The sequence below is a fragment of the Seriola dumerili genome, unplaced genomic scaffold (genome assembly GCF_002260705.1).
Source record: "Seriola dumerili isolate Sdu_G_001 unplaced genomic scaffold, Sdu_1.0 BDQW01000017.1, whole genome shotgun sequence".
Taxonomy (NCBI): Eukaryota; Metazoa; Chordata; class Actinopteri; order Carangiformes; family Carangidae; genus Seriola; species Seriola dumerili.
In genome coordinates this window covers 5597806-5616893 of record NW_019174272.1, presented here as the reverse complement: position 1 = coordinate 5616893, position 19088 = coordinate 5597806, and the positions used below count along the sequence as shown (strand labels likewise).

At 43.9% G+C, this 19088-nt stretch overlaps 3 protein-coding genes across 3 annotated transcripts; 2 read left to right on the top strand and 1 right to left on the bottom strand.

The window, feature by feature from the left end:
• Positions 1–12585, top strand: snrnp200 (small nuclear ribonucleoprotein U5 subunit 200). The gene is made up of 44 exons (XM_022751389.1): positions 1–266; positions 490–653; positions 1027–1198; positions 1308–1500; positions 1636–1691; positions 1826–1924; positions 2016–2168; positions 2256–2355; positions 2448–2584; positions 2685–2762; positions 2911–3084; positions 3185–3322; positions 3415–3570; positions 3678–3848; positions 3957–4150; positions 4291–4414; positions 4615–4764; positions 4856–5098; positions 5189–5377; positions 5481–5678; positions 5795–5947; positions 6024–6104; positions 6354–6437; positions 6703–6809; positions 6893–7011; positions 7117–7271; positions 7361–7550; positions 7629–7802; positions 7920–8080; positions 8184–8411; positions 8536–8727; positions 8825–9003; positions 9110–9261; positions 9361–9469; positions 9564–9672; positions 9783–9972; positions 10089–10253; positions 10358–10479; positions 10600–10743; positions 10856–11032; positions 11140–11300; positions 11467–11548; positions 11648–11740; positions 11838–12585. Exons 1-44 carry the CDS (start codon positions 222–224, stop codon positions 11985–11987), a joined length of 6411 nt encoding a protein of 2136 aa, XP_022607110.1. The 5' UTR covers positions 1–221; the 3' UTR covers positions 11988–12585.
• ciao1 (cytosolic iron-sulfur assembly component 1) lies at positions 12573–15957 on the bottom strand. The gene is made up of 7 exons (XM_022751401.1): positions 15547–15957; positions 14774–14922; positions 14581–14692; positions 14353–14441; positions 14063–14264; positions 13471–13540; positions 12573–13085 (listed from the first exon to the last, which is right to left on the bottom strand). Exons 1-7 carry the CDS (start codon positions 15683–15685, stop codon positions 12848–12850), a joined length of 999 nt encoding a protein of 332 aa, XP_022607122.1. The 5' UTR covers positions 15686–15957; the 3' UTR covers positions 12573–12847.
• A 498-nt stretch (positions 15958–16455) lies between these two features.
• tmem127 (transmembrane protein 127) lies at positions 16456–19088 on the top strand. The gene is made up of 3 exons (XM_022751238.1): positions 16456–17253; positions 17347–17511; positions 17610–19088. The coding sequence occupies exons 1-3, from the start codon at positions 17010–17012 to the stop codon at positions 17918–17920; spliced, it is 720 nt and encodes a 239-aa protein (XP_022606959.1). The 5' UTR covers positions 16456–17009; the 3' UTR covers positions 17921–19088.

Sequence of the window (19088 nt, the reverse complement as noted above, 5' to 3'; positions counted from 1 at the left end):
TCGTGTTAGCGGAGCCATTGTAACGTATGGGAAACGCACTTTGTGTGAAACTCGGACACTGTGAAAAGTACCTTATGCTACAAATCTAAACTCTGCACCGATGCTCTCAGTGTCTCCGTGAAAAAGGCAGAGTCAGGTCAGCTCTGTGGATGTTTAGAGTCGGCGGTCTGGTTCACTGGGAGTAAAAAGTGCGGTAGAAGCTAACAGACGAAAGCCGCACCATGGCGGATGTTACTGCTCGTAGCCTGCAGTATGAGTACAAAGCGGTGAGTATGTCTGCATAGAAACACATAAACACCAACACATGAGAAGTGGGAAGTTTTATATGTTGTTATATTATCGAGCTAAAAAGCGAGGTTAAATGTTTTTAATTCGGGTCGCTTCTTGTTTAGCTAGCCTTCTTGCTAACTAGCAGTTAGCCTAGCTGTAGCCGTGAACAGTGGTGAAAGTCATTGACTGATCCCGTCGTATTTGTGGTTTGGTTGTTAGAACTCAAACTTGGTGTTGCAAGCTGATCGCTCTCTGATCGACCGCACACGGAGAGATGAGCCCACCGGAGAGGTCCTGTCCCTGGTGGGGAAGCTGGAGGGGACCAAGATGGGTGACAAGGCTCAGAGGACCAAACCTCAGAAGCTGGAGGAGAGACGAGACAAGTCAGTACTGTCAACAACATATTTCACTGTCTTTGTCACATCAAATTCATTGATGTGATCACGAATTGGTGTTTCAAAACAATATGTATTTTCATTTGCTTTACAGCTCACTGATAACATAACTTTGAAAAACTTATAGTTTATAAATATTGACTGTAATGGCTTATCCTTCAGTAATGTTTGAAGGCTCTGCAAGGTGATTCTCGTTCTGCATTGAGATGAAGGGAAAAACAAAAAAATCTGTGCTCAACTCTGGAAAGTATTGGCTAAAGCTTTTCATGTATGATCTTTTTAATGAACTTTAGTTTTGTTGTTCCTGTCCCTGTTGAGTGACACTAACCTTAATCCTGTCTCCTTAATCCGGTCTATACAGGAGGCGAAAAAGAGATGAGGACAGGCACGATATCAACAAAATGAAGGGCTTTACCCTTCTGTCTGAAGGCATTGATGAAATGGTGGGCATCGTGTACAAGCCAAAAACCAAAGAAACCAGAGAGACATATGAGGTGTTGCTCAGCTTCATTCATGCTGCTTTAGGAGATCAGGTCAGTCAACACGACAACAACTGCTGCCTTTTGAAAAGTCATCTTGTGTTATTTTTTTTCACCAGCACCTCATGTGTCATTTCACTTGGGTGTTATATCTCATCTGCAGCCACGGGATATCCTGTGTGGAGCTGCTGATGAAGTGTTAGCAGTGCTGAAGAATGACAAAATGAGGGATAAAGAAAGGCGGCGTGAAGTAGAGCAGCTTCTTGGGCCCGCTGATGACACTCGCTACCATGTGTTGGTCAATCTGGGCAAGAAGATCACAGACTATGGGGGGGACAAGGATTTACAGAACATGGGTAAGTACATGGGAAGCAGCTACGGAGTAATGTTATAGTACTTTTTGCTCTAGTATAACAGAAGCCACCTTGCTGACGGTCTCATGTTACCTGTCAACTTTTTTTGTGATTGCTCACTATATTTTAAATCCCCAGATGACAACATCGATGAAACGTATGGTGTGAACGTCCAGTTTGAATCTGATGAAGAGGTGAAGATATTTTTTTGTCTTTTCTTTAAGAATTTCAACTCTGAAGTTGTAGCAGATGCAGCTCAAAAGTTTTAGCTTTGAAACATTTGGGCTGAATAGGTTGTGTCCCTAATTTTTCTTTTCTTATTATGTAGGAAGGGGATGAAGACCAGTTTGGTGAGGTACGAGATGAGCACTCGGATGAAGACAGTGAAGGAGAGGAAGCAGAACTGGGCTGCACTCTTTCAGCCAATGTAAGTGCAACATCTACATCAATACCAGTACTGCATTAAGTTTTTGTGAATTAATACAAACTATTGTAATAATAAATTATTGCTCATGTAGCTTGGCGCCACAGGTGATGTGATGACGGTGAAGAAAAAAGATCTGCATCCTCGAGACATCGATGCCTTTTGGCTCCAGCGTCAGCTCAGCCGTTTCTATGACGATGCCATTGTCTCACAAAAGAAGGCTGATGAAGTCTTGGAAATTCTGAAGGTATGTTTGTCATCTTATTTTGTTTGGAGCAGATACATGTATATTTATCATACTGCCTCATCCGTCGTCTTTCTCTGTATTTCACAGACGGCCAGCGATGATAGAGAATGTGAGAACCAGCTGGTGTTGCTGCTGGGATTCAACACCTTCGATTTCATCAAAATCCTCCGCCAGCATCGTCGCATGAGTAAGTCTCTGTTGTAATATGACAAGGTTTCAGATCGTTGTATTTTTCGCCTGTTTGAAGTTGATCATTTTGTTCTTCCTTCTGACACACAGTTCAGTATTGTACCATGCTGGCAAGCGCTCAGAGTGAGGCAGAGAAGGAACGGATCATAGGAAAGATGGAGTCTGATCAGGAGCTGTCAAAGATTCTTTACCAGCTGCAAGAGACAGAGAAGGAGGATATTATTAGAGTAAGACCAGTTGTCTGTTGAATTATGTGAACACTTTTGCATAAATAGATTTTCTTGTTCAGTCCGTCACATGTGATATTGTTGTGTTTTGTGTTTGTAGGAGGAGCGATCTCGCAGGGAGAGGGTGAGGAAATCTCGTGTTGATGACATGGAAGCGATGGACATTGACCACGGAGAGGTAAATAATGCAACACTGTCACATCATGTGAGCAGGTTGACAGTCGTGGTAGTTTCACTACATTGGGTAATAAAGTTGGCATCTGTATCACTGTCACACAGGTATGTATACACTAAAGTTGACATTTTCTTTTCTGCTTTGCCAACAGTCAATGGCCCCTCGGCAGCTGCTAGACCTCGAGGATCTGGCCTTTACCCAGGGCAGCCACTTCATGGCCAACAAGCGTTGCCAGCTGCCAGACGGCTCTTTTCGCAAACAGCGCAAAGGTTATGAAGAGGTTCATGTGCCCGCCCTCAAACCCAAGCCTTTTGCTGACGATGAGGTTTGTTGGTTGTGTGTCTCATTACGACTCATTTCAAAGGTTTCCACTTGATAACCACTGGTTAGATTTGTTAATGACCTAAATGTCATCATGTCATCAGGTACTTGTTGCTATTGAGAAGCTGCCAAAGTATGCCCAGGCAGGATTTGAAGGATTCAAAACCTTGAACCGCATCCAGAGCAAGCTGTTCAAGACCACCATGGAGACGGATGAGAACCTGCTTGTTTGTGCACCTACGGTAAGAAAATGTTGTTAAAGCCAAAAGCCTTGAAACAGTTTCTCCCAAGTGCATTTTTTTTTCTATAATTCTGATTTTCTTTGTGCACACAGGGAGCTGGTAAGACCAACGTTGCCCTGATGGCAATGTTGAGGGAAATTGGAAAGCACATAAATCTAGATGGAACCATAAATGTGGATGACTTCAAAATCATCTACATCGCACCTATGCGCTCACTAGTACAAGAGATGGTGGGAAGTTTTAGTAAGGTAAGCCTCGTCTCTCTCCTTGTATAGAGCCTTGTATACACACTCTGAGGTCATTTACAAGCTTGAGATCTACAAAAAAACACCTTTTACTTCTCTTTTCATCCCAGCGTTTGGCAAGTTACGGCATCACGGTGTCCGAGCTGACAGGAGACCACCAGCTCTGTAAAGAGGAGATTAACGCTACTCAAATCATCGTGTGCACCCCGGAGAAGTGGGACATCATCACCCGTAAAGGTGGAGAGCGTACCTACACCCAGCTAGTGCGCCTAATTATCATTGTAAGTGATGTCAATGTGTTGAAGTAGGGTTTTGTCAGGAAGCACACCTCATAAACCAAATTTATTCGACATAGACTCTCATGATAACTAAGTGAATGTATCACGCAGGATGAAATCCACCTGCTGCACGATGACCGTGGACCCGTGCTGGAATCTCTCGTGGCGAGGACCATCCGCAATGTGGAGCTGACCCAGGAGGATGTGCGTCTGCTGGGTCTCAGCGCCACACTTCCCAATTACGAGGATGTGGCTACCTGCCTGCGTGTAGATCCTGCCAAGGGACTCTTCTACTTCGACAACAGGTAAAAAAAAAAAAAAGTCAACACATGAGCAATCATGTTTGGAGTTCAACACACACACACGACACTTTCCACAGCTACATGCTTTTTATCGGTTGCACTTTTTGCATATTCATCTGATAACCACCCGTTTTCCTCTGTAGTTTCCGCCCTGTGCCCTTGGAGCAGACTTATGTCGGCATCACAGAGAAGAAGGCCATCAAACGCTTCCAGATCATGAATGAGATTGTGTATGAAAAGATAATGGAGCATGCTGGAAAGAACCAGGTGAGTCCTGTTTGACTTGTTCTTCCCAGGTAACCTCATTTACTGACCTTATTACTGTGAGGAAGAAACTAGATCCACAATGATTTAGAACTCTGTAACTACATATGCAGGTGATCACCTCTACCTGCTGAACTAACGCTGGTCTTCAACAGTGTGTAACCAGATTTGAAAGACTCCTGACATTCATTTGTCTCCAATAGGTGCTGGTGTTTGTCCACTCCAGGAAGGAGACGGGAAAGACCGCCAGGGCTATAAGAGACATGTGCTTGGAGAAGGACACACTGGGTCTTTTCCTCAGAGAGGGGTCAGCATCCACAGAAGTGTTGAGAACTGAGGCAGAGCAGTGCAAGGTGAGTTAACATCACTGAGATAGATGACCAAATTCAAAGTTTCTTTAGTGCTCGGTCCCGTTTGATTTACACCTGAACTTTCAAATCCCAGAACCTCGAGCTGAAGGATTTGCTGCCTTATGGTTTCGCAATCCACCATGCTGGTATGACCAGAGTGGACCGTACGCTGGTAGAGGATCTGTTTGCCGATAGACACATTCAGGTTCTGGTGTCTACAGCCACTCTGGCTTGGGGTGTCAACCTGCCAGCACACACCGTCATCATCAAAGGAACGCAGGTGTACAGCCCAGAGAAAGGCAGATGGACTGAGCTCGGAGCCCTGGACATTTTACAGGTCAGTATGGACTGGATCATTACTAAGCTGCAGTGAAGCAGGCTTTGTAACATCACTAACGGTAATAATTTGATTTATGTCTGATTTCAGATGCTCGGTCGAGCTGGTCGTCCTCAGTACGACACCAAGGGAGAGGGAATCCTGATCACGTCCCACGGAGAGCTGCAGTATTATCTGTCCTTGCTCAACCAGCAGCTGCCCATCGAGAGTCAGATGGTGGGCAAGCTGCCCGACATGCTGAACGCAGAGATCGTACTGGGCAACGTGCAGAATGTAAAGGTTAGTGACTGTCGTGTACAGATGCTTTGTTAAAGGCGTAAGGACCTGATCAAATGTTCTGTTCCTCTTCAGTTTGGGTAATTCCTCATATTGTGTGTGTCAGGATGCTGTGAACTGGCTGGGCTACACCTACCTGTACGTCCGCTTGCTCCGCAACCCCACTCTGTATGGAGTCTCTCACGATGACCGCAGTTCAGACCCCCTGCTGGAGAGGCGCAGGATGGACCTGGTGCACACAGCAGCAAATGTTCTGGACAAGAACAGCCTGATCAAATATGACAAGAGGACCGGCAGCTTCCAGGTATAGACATCTTTCAGCTGGGTTGGCGTTTTAAAGTCTTTTTGTGGTTCCAGTGTTTAACTATGAATTGGATTTCATAATATTAATGGTTGACTTTTGTGTGTCTGTACCTAAAGGTTACAGACCTGGGACGCATTGCCAGTCACTTCTACATCACTCACGACTCCATTCAAACCTACAACCAGCTGCTGAAACCCACTCTCAGTGAGATTGAGCTCTTCAGAGTCTTTTCACTTTCCTCAGAGTTCAGGAACATCACAGTGAGAGAGGTATGTCGACTCCAGACAGATACGGTGGTTTCAAACATGCTGAAGTTAAATATTAACACAAAGCTTTGTCTTTTAGGAGGAGAAGCTGGAGCTCCAGAAGCTGCTGGAAAGAGTTCCTATTCCTGTGAAGGAAAGCATCGAGGAGCCCAGTGCTAAGGTAGCACACATAACCAGTGATGAGGAAAACTGAAGTTATATTGTGTTTGGTCAGAAAAGCAACAACCAAAAATATTTCTCTTGATTAGTTTTCATTTATAAGTTAATGATACACTGCCACAGTTAACTACTATGTATGATCTAGTTCGGATCATGACCGTGGTTTGATGTGTATGTTTTTCAAGTGCATAGATTTAACAAGCAGCATTAAAGTGATACATTGTCGTACATCTCCGTGTTCTTATTTCAGATCAACGTGCTGCTGCAGGCGTACATCTCTCAGCTCAAACTGGAAGGCTTTGCTCTCATGGCAGACATGGTGTATGTCACACAGGTACAGCGTTACATGCAGTTTTTTCATTGTTTCTCTGTTGACGTTTAGTTTTTCCTTTTTTGTTTTGAATGGCTGTTTCCATAAATGTAAATGAGTGCATGCAAATGTTTTTAATCTTGAATTGAAAGAAAACACAGTCCTATGACGACATATTCCATATCCATATGTACTGATGCCAAATGCAACTATCCATAAATACTCTTGTCGTCCATGAGAAATGTATATAAATGTTTTTGAATGATTATATTTTTTTTTTTTCTTCCAGAGTGCTGGACGACTTATGCGTGCCATATTTGAGATTGTGCTGAACAGAGGCTGGGCTCAACTCACAGACAAGACCATGAATCTCTGCAAGATGATTGATAAAAGAATGTAGGTCTAAAAGTTTTCTCTTCAGAATTAACATAGACTTCGGCGAGCCAAGGCAGGACACTGATAACTCTGCATCTCCACAGGTGGCAGTCGATGTCTCCGCTGCGTCAGTTTAAGAAGCTGCCAGAGGAAGTGATCAAGAAGATCGAGAAGAAAAACTTCCCCTTCGAGCGTCTCTACGACCTCAACCATAATGAGATTGGTGGGTTTTCTTCCTCTACAACATGATTGTGGAATTCCCTCCTCAGCCTGGAGAGTACTGGAAGTCATATGTTTTTTTTTTTTGTTGTTTTTTTTTCCCCCTCAGGTGAGCTGATCCGAATGCCTAAGATGGGGAAGACCATCCACAAATATGTCCACCAGTTCCCCAAACTGGACCTGGCCGTTCATCTGCAGCCCATCACCCGCTCCACGCTGAAGGTGGAGCTCACCATCACTCCTGACTTCCAGTGGGATGACAAGGTCAGTAGTGAGAGAAGTGTTCATCATGTGCTGCACCTCAAGTGCCTCTGTTTCTCAGCCTGCTGACAAACTATAATCTTCCCACTTAGATTCATGGATCATCTGAGGCGTTCTGGATCCTGGTTGAGGATGTGGACAGTGAGGTCATCCTCCACCACGAGTACTTCCTGCTCAAAGCCAAGTACGCCCAGGACGAACACCTTGTGACTTTCTTTGTCCCAGTGTTCGAGCCTCTGCCGCCGCAGTACTTCATCCGTGTGGTTTCAGACCGATGGCTCTGTAAGTAATTAAATGCGTGTTACAGAATTCACATGATGTTTATGGAAGCATTTCAACTTACTGCTTTATTTATTTCAGCCTGTGAGACTCAGCTGCCGGTATCCTTCCGTCACTTGATCCTACCAGAGAAGTACCCCCCGCCCACTGAGCTGCTGGACCTGCAGCCTCTGCCTGTCACCGCTCTCAGGAACTCTTCCTTTGAGGCTCTCTACCAGAACAAGTTCCCCTTCTTCAACCCCATTCAGACCCAAGGTACAGAACAAGAAACCAAAGTGTCTGCTATTCATCCAAAAGACGTGTCATTCATCAAAGGATAGGTGAATTTCATGTTGCTTACTTGACTCATTTGTTTTGTTCCTGTCCCCACAGTGTTCAATGCTGTGTACAACAGTGACGATAATGTGTTTGTGGGAGCTCCTACTGGCAGTGGGAAGACCATCTGTGCTGAGTTTGCAATTCTGAGGATGCTGCTGCACAATGCAGAAGGTCGCTGTGTCTATATCACACCCATGGAAGCACTGGCTGAACAGGTATGAAGTCACTTGCAAGCAGAAAGTGTACTTATCGCAACTTAGCGTTGCTTACTTTTCCCATCTAACATAATTAATAATCATGTTAATCGTGGTCTTGCAGGTATTTGTCGACTGGCACCAGAAGTTCCAGGACATCCTGAACAAGAAGGTGGTGCTGCTGACGGGGGAGACGAGCACAGATCTGAAGCTCTTGGGAAAAGGTGACATTATCGTCAGTACCCCTGACAAATGGGACATTCTGTCCCGTCGCTGGAAACAGAGGAAGAACGTGCAGAACGTCAGCCTGTTCATTGTGGATGAGGCACACCTCATCGGAGGAGAAAACGGAGTAAGAACACAATCCCGCTTTGTGTTGCGTCTCATTGATATCATGTCGCACACATTGTGTGTGCACTGCATTAGTCATTTGTAGGCAGTGCATTTTGTTAATGTCCCTTGTTTCTTTTCATTAGCCTGTGTTAGAGGTCATCTGCTCCAGGATGAGGTACATCTCCTCTCAGATTGAGCGTCCCATCCGCATCGTGGCCCTCAGCTCATCTTTGTCCAACGCCAAAGATGTGGCCCACTGGCTGGGCTGCAGCACCACAGCCACATTCAACTTCCACCCCAACGTCAGGCCCGTGCCTCTGGAGCTGCACATCCAGGTCTGTGAACAGTGTGCTAGTCAACAAAAACAGGGATTTGTCTAAGCTAGAAGATTCAAATTCATGATTTTCTGTTTTTCTTCTCTGTCCTGTTCAGGGCTTTAATGTGAGTCACACTCAGACTCGCCTGCTGTCTATGGCTAAGCCAGTGTACCACGCCATCATGAAGCACTCTCCCTCCAAACCGGCCGTGGTGTTTGTTCCCTCCCGCAGACAGACTCGCCTCACAGCCATCGACATCCTCACTTTCTGTGCTGCCGATGTGGTTCCTCAGAGGTCAGTCACTGCAGTGAGATTGTGCCTTCAGATGAGGAATGTTGTCGAGGAATGTTGCTACTACATCTCCACACTGGATGAAGAATAAATTTCTCTTTCTCTCCAGGTTCTTGCATTGCACTGAGAAAGACCTTGCACCATTCCTGGAAAAAATAAATGATTCAACTTTGAGAGAGACTCTGGCCAACGGCGTAGGCTACCTGCACGAGGGCCTGTCTGCAACTGAACGCAAAATAGTGGAGCAGCTCTTCAACTCAGGTATGACTCACTCCTGCGCTGCACTCTCAGCTTAGACTGTGTAGGTTTAGAACTGAATAATAATTTTCGGTATCTTTGGTTCCTCTCCTTCCTGTACAGGAGCTGTTCAGGTGGTGGTGTCCTCTCGCTCACTCTGCTGGGGCATCAACATCTCGGCTCACCTCGTCATTGTCATGGACACCCAGTACTACAATGGCAAAATCCATGCGTAAGGCTCCCACTAGTTAAATTTCAAAAGGTGTGTATGTATCTGATGTATTGTGTTAGTGAAATTGTTCCACTGTTTTCCCTCATCCTCTCAGATATGTGGACTATCCCATATATGACGTCCTGCAGATGGTGGGCAAGGCGAACAGACCCATGCTAGATGACGAGGGACGTTGTGTCATCATGTGTCAGGGCTCCAAGAAGGTAGAAGGACCTCTGTTGTTTCTGTCTTTTGAAAACTGTTACTTGGGCTAAAGCAGCGACTCTGCTACAATAAGAACAAACCAAACGGTTCCTTTTTCTTCTCTTGATAGGACTTCTTCAAGAAGTTCCTGTACGAGCCGCTGCCGGTGGAGTCTCACTTGGATCACTGCCTCCATGACCACTTCAACGCTGAGATCGTCACCAAGACAGTGGAGAACAAGCAGGACGCTGTGGACTACCTGACATGGACATTCCTCTACCGCCGTATGACCCAGAACCCCAACTACTACAACCTGCAAGGTGAGTGTCATCTTGTTGGTTTTATATGGCAAAAAAGATTTTTGAATAAAAATAGTTTTGTTTTTACTGGATCAGATGTTGAGAACAATTTCTTACCTCTCCTCTTACCTTGTCAGGCATGTCCCATCGTCACCTGTCAGACCACCTGTCTGAGCTGGTAGAAAACACATTACATGACCTGGAGCAGTCCAAGTGCATCAGCATAGAGGATGAGATGGATGTAGCACCCCTCAATCTGGGCATGATCGCTGCCTACTACTACATCAACTACACCACCATCGGTTTGTTGAGAATCTGTTATCATTGCCTGACTGTCACGGTAATCATAGATCCTTCATGTTGAAATTCAAACATGACTTTGTTGCTCTATTTTTGTGTTTGGCAGAGTTGTTCAGCATGTCCCTGAACGCCAAGACAAAGATCCGTGGCTTGATTGAGATCATTTCTAATGCCGCCGAGTACAAGAACATTCCCATCAGACACCACGAGGACGCTCTTCTGCGACAGGTAAATACAGCAAACTGACAGGACACAAATGTAACTAATAATCTACACAATAATATTAACACATCCATACTTGGTCAGTAAGAAGAAATTTCATTTTGCTGCTTTATTCTTGCTTTTCAGTTGGCACAGAAAGTTCCCCACAAACTGAACAACCCTAAGTTCAACGATCCCCATGTGAAGACGAATCTGCTGCTGCAGGCTCATCTCTCCAGGATGCAGCTGAGTGCTGAGCTGCAGTCGGACACAGAGGAGATCCTGAGCAAGGTACAGATTAGTGATTATCTAGCCACTGAGGAGAACTAAGCCTCAGACAGTCATGTTTCTGGATTCTGATCGCATTATGTATATTAAACGCCCGTGTTTGTTGTGTTTGCAGGCGATCCGTCTGATCCAGGCCTGTGTGGACGTGCTGTCCAGTAACGGCTGGCTGAGTCCTGCACTGGCAGCCATGGAGCTGGCACAGATGGTCACCCAGGCCATGTGGTCCAAGGACTCGTACCTCAAACAGCTGCCCTTCTTCACCTCAGAGCACATCAAGCGCTGCACAGACAAGGTGACAAAGTGTTTTCTTGTTGCACTAAATGCACTTCATAAAATCTGGCTCGTCACGGATCATACGCTTGCTAAAACTGACCATTTTATCCCTGTTCTTCTCATCAGGGTGTGGAGAGTATCTTTGACATCATGGAGATGGAGGATGAAGACAGAACTGCTTTGCTGCAGCTCTCAGACGGTCAGATGGCCGATGTGGCTCGCTTCTGTAACCGCTACCCCAACATCGAGCTGTCGTATGAAGTGGCAGAAAAGGACAACATCAAAAGGTACGAACGATTCTCCCTGTCTGCAGCATTGTTTGAAGAGTTGACTAAATGGATATATAAATAAAGTAATAATGTTGCAAAGGAAGAAATACAGAAGTTAAAACATCCCCTTGACAAAGATATTTTTGGCAAATGTTAATGTGTGTTTCTTCATGTTTCTTCGCAGTGGAAGTCCAGTTCTTGTTCAGGTTCAGCTGGAGAGAGAGGAGGAAGTGACTGGGCCTGTCATCGCTCCTCTCTTCCCCCAGGTAAATCCCATGTGTTTTGGCATTTCCAAGGGCCTCTATAATATATTTTTTTCATTGACATGTAATGGCTTTTTTTGTGAATACTTGTCATTGTTACAGAAACGTGAGGAGGGCTGGTGGGTGGTGATCGGAGACCCCAAATCCAACAGCCTCATCTCTATCAAGAGGTTGACTCTTCAGCAGAAAGCAAAGGTCAGTGAGAGTCTCCCACTTTATACAGTATACTCTGTGGCTTCAAATGCTCTTAAAACTGACATTGTGTGTATGGGTTATGTCCCTCTCTCTGCAGGTCAAGCTGGACTTTGTTGCACCAGTGATGGGCATTCATAACTACACCCTGTACTTCATGAGCGACGCGTACATGGGCTGTGACCAGGAGTACAAGTTCAGCGTGGATGTGAAGGAGGCCGACAGCGACGGAGACAGTGACTCAGACTAATCAGTGACTTGATCATTGCAGCCTCAGAGGTTTTGTTTGATATAAACGATCAGCAGGTGTTTTTTCCTTGTTTTTTACTGTAGATATTCAGCCTGAATCGTGTCCCCTCACTCTGTCTGTAAACACGTCATTATTCATCCTCTATGCTCTGTGAAAATAGCAATGTCATTTTATCCGGTGGTTGTTTCTCAGTTTAAATCATCTGAATGATGTACACCAGTCCAGAATTATAGTGTACAGGGCCTGTTTACAGTTAATATAATCAGACATGTATTACAGATACATGGCAAACTGGAGCCCCAGTCTGGGTTTTGAGTCCATTACACTCTGTACTTGGTGATCTACTGTCAGTTTTCAGGTCTGACTGAAATGTGATAAACACATTTATCAGGCTGGTCTGCTGTGATGAGTTAGTTATGCTACACTCTTCTTCCAGATCAGGAGTTTAAATACAAAAGAAAACTGTCCAGTTATATTTTTCACTAATTGTTTTTATTATGAAAAGTTCTTGGACTGGTCTAAATGTTTTTTAGTATGATGTGCTGTCTGGAATATCTTTTTTTTCAATAAACTGAAGCCACATAATTGTTTTTTAAAATGTTTGTTTTATTTATTTATATAAACATGAATGAATAAATTCCCACTTGAGCTTTTAGAAAGAAATATTTAGACTCAAAGCGCAAGATGCAATGAAGCATGATTATCAGCTTAGAAACAGACATGAAAGGTGACATGTTTAAACACCATATTAAGCAGAATCTTGCTGTGAAAGTTGAATGAGCAATATTGTGGTGACCTCCGGACCACTAAGTTCACAGTGTAACTTGCAGTAACTGTTAGTTCAGTGAGCGACCACACATTCAGTCTTCTTCTTCTTGGAACCTCCAGATGGCAATCTCTCCATTATCGCTGCAGGAGGCCAGCAGTCCCGCCTCCTTTGGGTTCCAGGCGACACAGTTCACGTCCTGGTTGTGAGCCTTGGTCACCTGAGCAGCCAGCGAGAAGACCGGCTGGTCGGGATCAGACGACTCGTCCTCCTTAAACACTCGCACTGAGTCGTCACCGCTGGCAGTTACCAAGGCACCAGTCAGCCGACACCTGAACACATACACATAAAATTCTCAGTCTGATCTAACAAGATGACAAACTCAGATGAAGATCACATTTGACATGAAAATTAAATCATCTTATTGAGCTGGTGATCAGATAACCTGAATGGAGGTTTCATGTAATTCCTTCTTTCACAGAGAATTTACCCCTGGACCAATACTAAGGAAGTCTGTATGTTTACCCCCAAATGTCACATTTCCCTTGACTTTAAAAAGATTCTACCTATAGTCTGGAAAACAAATGTACTGCACTACATAAGAAATGTTGGAGCCGTTACACCACAGGCATGAGAAAACTTGGATGAACGAGCAGACTGATCTGCGATGAGAGTACACTGTACCCGTACAATCTATGAAAATGAGATGTGTCTTACCAGGCGATGTCATACACTGTTCGTCCATGGTACCCAGACAGAGTGCAAACACACTTCCATGACAAGTCTCCTGTTTAACAAAGCACAGCGGAAAACTAAATAGTTTGAGATAAAATAGTTCACCAGCATCTGTCCAATTACCCACGTGTTTGTCGTTTTCAGATACTTTTTATATGCTTTGACAGAAATTTGTATTAAATTTAGGTTTGTATAACAATTTAATTACTAACAAACTTAATAGCAAATGATTTCAGGCATCAAAAATGAGAAACTGACGACAATCAGGCGCAACTAGAGATGTCTGTTATTTTTAGAGGGTTGTCAAAATGGACAAGAAGGTGCTATGATGTATAAGACTGATATTAAATAATGTCCCCGGTGGTAAACAGCTTCTGGGCTCGTTAGCCTTTCAGAGCCAACTATGACCATGGCCTAATGAAGTGCTTTTTGTTGGTAAAATTTTCGTCAGTAATCAAATGAATATGAAATTATGTCAGGTTTAGTCAAAACACATTTTCTTATTGAGACTTTTTTTTTTTTTTAATTATTAATTCTACAGTGAGGCTAATAGTCTCTGCTGCTACCAACTCACCTTGTCCAGCTTCATTTGGATACTCCTTCCAAATCTTCACGGTGCGGTCATCGCTGCAGGAGGCCAGTCTCTGTCCAGTCGCATCAAAAGACAAACTCCAGACTGTGGATGTGTGTCCTTTCAAAGTGGCCCGGCACTCCCAGTCATCATCCTCTTCCCTGTAAATACAAATGTTGTTGTCGTAGCTGGCTGAAGCCATGAGCTGTGAAAACACATGGTAAATACATGGTAAGCATGGTGCAACAAATTGAGGAATCATTCGGGTGCGTGGAGAGCAGAGTGGGACCCACCTCCAGGGTTGGGTGCCACACAACATGCTTGACATCTTGTGTGTGGGAGTTCACAACAGTGACGCACTCATACTCGTCTTCTTCATCCACTGTGAAACACAAAGGGGAAAGAGATAATTTTTATTAACAAACTGGGAGGGACAGGTCAATACATGTGCTGATTTCCTACTATGAATTAGATTCATGCCATGCCTCTATGAGAGTGACACACTGGAGTTCAACACAAACCTTCCCAGACCCAGACACTCTTGTCTCGGCTACATGTTGCTAACAGGTTCCCTGAAGGGGCCCACGCCACACATTTGACCTCGTTTTCATGTCCCTCCAGCACAGTCAAACTCTAGAGGAAAAGGTGAGACAAGGTAAAATCTGCAAAAGCTCCAGAATTTTACAAAGTGAAGATCTAAACATCTCATCTTACCTCAAATCCATCGTTCTTCTTTTTCCAGATGCATGTAGTTGCATCAAAGCTGGCAGAGGCCAGATAATTTCCACAGGGAGACCATGCCACCTTCCTCACAGTGCGCTGGTGTCCGTCCTCAAGCACACTCTTACAAATCCAAGAGTCACCTAAAAAATAAAATAAAAGGTCAGGAAGGTTGTCAGCCATCATGAGGCCTCTCATTCTCTTAATAAACACAGAGGGCAATTTTCAGGTCAGCAAACATAACTGCTTAATGCTTTGTTGCATTAACCAACAGACATTTCTATCTAGTTACTTGATGTAAGGAATTGTTTCTCTGTTGAATTTACAGAAATTGTAATATATCATGATATATAATTACACACCTAACCTGTGCCTGTTGTAACAAGTTATTTACCATTTTAACCTACAGACCCCAAATATCAAGTTGTGCTTTAAAAGCAACCCCCCTATATAAAACACAAATGTATCCAAACTTTTCTATTTTTTTGTTTTTTTACTTCTGACTACTCATACATTAGATATTACAAACGGGGAATGAAGGTGAAGATTATTTTCTATGATTGCAAGTGTTTTCACTAGTTTGACTTCGTAAGAAAAAGAAGCATCACAGGAACATAAAACATCATAACCACTGACTTTTGGGATCACACGTCGGCACATCCTGTCAAACTCTGCTGTAGTGTTATGCAGTATAATGTTATCTGACCTTTATTCAGTCAGTGTAGCATCATGTTTTGCTCATTCAGTTAATGCTGATGGCAGCTCACCCTCTCGTCCCCATATCCGGATGGCCTTATCGCCCCCGCATGAAGCCAGCAGCGTCCCAGACGGGCTCCAACTGACGAACCAGCACCGGGAGTCCGGGTGTGCGTTCAGTCTCTGAACCAGGGACAGAGCCTCCTTCATTTCTGGGCTGGTGAAATCTTTAATGTCTCCTGATCCTGTCCGTTACAGCTGACAGTTAACTGACGCCAGATAAACGCGTCAGAAACACCGCGACGCGCTGTAACACCCCGAACAAACAAGCAGCGCTGCTGTACCCAAACAACAGTCACCGATCAGATTCAAGAGGAGTTGGGGGAAAAGTGAGAATGTATTCGCAACGATTAGCACCAGAGAACAAAGTACAAAAGTTCATAAAAACAGGCACATCGGAAATGCCGCCATCTTTGATTACAAGATGCTTCACGCGAAGCATCATGGGTTATTTTTCTTTTTTTTTCTTGTCACAAACGTGAAGAAAAACTAAAACATAACTTGCACCAAATGGACAATTATTTCTTTCAGAATTAAACATTAAAAAAATCAGTTATTACTGATTAGCTGAGTCGCCACAGAACATTTAGTTATTGTCTTAAAGGCCATTCTTATTGAATTTATTGATTTCTTTATCATATTTTGAGCCTGCATAATTACTTATCGTGCCTCGGTTTATAATATATGACTTTGTAGCTTGTTCTTTGTCTTTGACTTAATATAGCTATTTACGGCTTTACACACCAGGTACCTTCCAACTTCATGTTTTATGTGGCTCATAAAATAAAAATAATATATATTGCAATAAAAAATAATGGCGTTAACAATGTAATGCAGAGAAGCATGTTTACTGTTGTTGTGTGTTTGGAGGAGTCACCAGTAGGTGGGAGCACTGATCGCTACTCTCGTTTAGGTTGCAGTGTATTGAAGCCACGAAGAAGAATGGTGTGAACAAGGAAGTCGATATTTTACAGGAAGCCAGCGTAAGCTGCTTTTGTTTTGTTTTCTCTTTGTTTTTCTGTACCAAATCGATGGTCGTTTTTCATCAGCGTAGGTAGTAAAGTAGTTAGTATGTTGTAGTTTATTTAATTTGTCTCTATTAAGTTTATTTTTGTATGACAATCGGTGACATTTGGCGTTAGCCGTGAGCTACCCTCAGATCCCAACAACAGAGCTAACAGGCCTGAAGGCCATCTGTCTATTGTGTTTCCGTCAGTCAGATACTTAACCTGTTTTTATCAAGGACGTAGTTGTAAGGTTACACATCGTTTAGAAACATAAGATATCACAGTGAACAAAGCGACCGGACTGCTGTCATTCGTTCATCGCCCTGGTAACGTTAGCTCTGCGGGCTAACTGGTTATATTGTGGTTAGTCAGTCGACTGACCTCAACGTTACCATCGGAGCGTTTAGTGCAGTCACATTACCGACAGTAAGGGGACAACAGCACTAAACACACAATAAGGAGATTGGATGACCATGTACGCCCCACCGGGTTCTACTGTTCCTGGAGGCCGGAGGAGGAGAGGAGGCACCTCCCTGCCCAAGCAGCCGGAGCGGAGCCTGGTCTCGGCTCTTCCCGGAGCTCTGTCCATCACAGCGCTGTGCACCGCTCTGGCGGAACCGGCCTGGCTCCGGGTTCATGGAGGCACCTGTCCTAGACAAGAGCTGGGGGTGGCAGATGTCTTGGGGTACATTGACCCCAAGCTTCTCGATGGTGAGGACCAGCACATACTTGTTAAAACCAACAGCAGAGATTAATCTGGTATAGCTCACTTGTAATGCTTTGTGATGTCTCTGTGTCCTCCAGATTACTGTGTGAACCCGCAGACCATCTTGCTGCTGAGGGTGATCGCTGCCTTCTGCTTCCTGGGCATCCTGTGCAGCCTGACTGCTTTCCTCTTGGATGTGTTTGGACCCAAACACCCAGCGCTAAAGATCACACGCAGATATGCATTTGCACATATTCTCACAGGTATTAATCTGTCATACTACAGTTGTTTTCAGGTTCTTTAAGAAAAGACAATTTGTCATTTGTGACTACTTAATGTTTGTTTCTCTGTCTCTCATCAGTGTTGCAGTGTGCCACAGTGATAGGCTTCTGCTACTGGGCCTCGGAGCTCATCTTATCACTACAGCAGCAACATAAAAAGTACCACGGCTCTCTGATATACGTCACTTTCGCCATCAGCTTTTACCTGGTGGCCGGGGCAGGTGGAGCCTCTATCCTTGCGACAGCTGCAAATCTCCTGCGCCACTACCCCACCGAGGAGGAGGAGCAGGCTTTAGAGCTGCTCTCGGAGATGGAGGACAGCAGTGAAACTTTTCCTGCTGATTATGACATTGCCAATCAGTTTCAGCCACCGCCTGCATACACGCCCTAATGCCGCCAGACTGGCCCTGCTAACACACGCTTCTCTCTCAGCACGGCTATTGGCTTGATGAGCAAATCCCACTCTTTATCAAATGGATATCTTTGCAAATACTCTCTGTAATGAACACAGTGTGTGCACAGTTAGTGCACAGACTCCTTGACTGACAGTGCTTGGGTGCATGAAAGCTTTCTTTAGTGGTGGCAGAAATTTAGGGGATGATTCTTTCTTTCGCCACTGAAGTTGTTCGTAATTTGCATGTAAATGGCTTTTAGGATTTGGTCCTTACATGTAAAACAAACTCAACTGCAAGGAGTGCTCAACATGGCTCATCACAAGTAATTGATGAAACAGCCACAGTCTGATCAATGCCATTTAATGAAGCTGAGCTGTCGGCAGATTGTCAGCGGTTGTGTTGCTCTTCGTTGGACGTGGATGGGGCTTTGTTAAGCATCGTTTTGATTTAATTTTTGATATGCTTGCCATGTGTATGATTTTATTTTACTGATACATCAAAAATGCAGAAATACACTGAGAAGATTGTTTTAGACGTTTTCTTTTATATGAAATATCAAATGGACCTTATTTATTATTTAGTTATATGTGCCGTGTCCTATTTCCTTCCTTTTGCTTTGTAGACATCTGTCACTGGTTTAGTCTTATTTATTCACATCTGTACTTGAAATAATACTAGGAAATTGTCAAAAAAAATGTGAGACAGGTCTTTGTGGTGTTATTTTTTTTTTTTTTAAAAAAAGGATCATGGCATGTGTTGTATTTTTTTAGAGCTAGCAGCCATGGAGAAATGGAGAAACATTTTTGTATGTTTCACAAGAAGGGTTACAATTAGTAACAGAAATTTCACCACATAAGTCGGTCATGTCATGTTTCCTGGATTTAATTTCAAAAAGAAACCCTATTTGTGTTTTGTGATTGCCATATGTGACAGTTTCATGTGTTTGCTGTGCATGAGGTCTTTTGTGTGCAAATTTTAAACCTCTTGGCAGAATTGTGTGAACATCACATGTAAGTTGCCAGTTGAGGCTTAAAATTGTGATTGATGTGGTGATCCTAGTTGGTTGTATATTGTTCTGTTCACACCATTTTCTGCATTTTGTTCCTCAAAACCGTTGCTATACTTTCATCACCAGTGTGTAAATATTGATCGTTTATACATAAA

Excerpts from the sequence above, each read along its gene's own strand:
- snrnp200 (XM_022751389.1), top strand. The coding sequence starts at position 222 with ATGGCGGATGTTACTGCTCGTAGCCTGCAGTATGAGTACAAAGCG. Across the intron at positions 4,151-4,290 it reads CTCTTCTACTTCGACAACAG|TTTCCGCCCTGTGCCCTTGG; the intron begins GTAAAAAAAAAA and ends TTTCCTCTGTAG. Across the intron at positions 9,004-9,109 it reads GCCGATGTGGTTCCTCAGAG|GTTCTTGCATTGCACTGAGA; the intron begins GTCAGTCACTGC and ends CTTTCTCTCCAG.
- ciao1 (XM_022751401.1), bottom strand. The coding sequence starts at position 15,685 with ATGAAGGAGGCTCTGTCCCTGGTTCAGAGACTGAACGCACACCCGGAC. Across the intron at positions 14,923-15,546 it reads CCGGATATGGGGACGAGAGG|GTGACTCTTGGATTTGTAAG; the intron begins GTGAGCTGCCAT and ends TTTATTTTTTAG. Across the intron at positions 14,265-14,352 it reads TGTGGCACCCAACCCTGGAG|CTCATGGCTTCAGCCAGCTA; the intron begins GTGGGTCCCACT and ends GTGTTTTCACAG.
- tmem127 (XM_022751238.1), top strand. The coding sequence starts at position 17,010 with ATGACCATGTACGCCCCACCGGGTTCTACTGTTCCTGGAGGCCGGAGG. Across the intron at positions 17,254-17,346 it reads TGACCCCAAGCTTCTCGATG|ATTACTGTGTGAACCCGCAG; the intron begins GTGAGGACCAGC and ends TGTGTCCTCCAG. Across the intron at positions 17,512-17,609 it reads ATTTGCACATATTCTCACAG|TGTTGCAGTGTGCCACAGTG; the intron begins GTATTAATCTGT and ends GTCTCTCATCAG.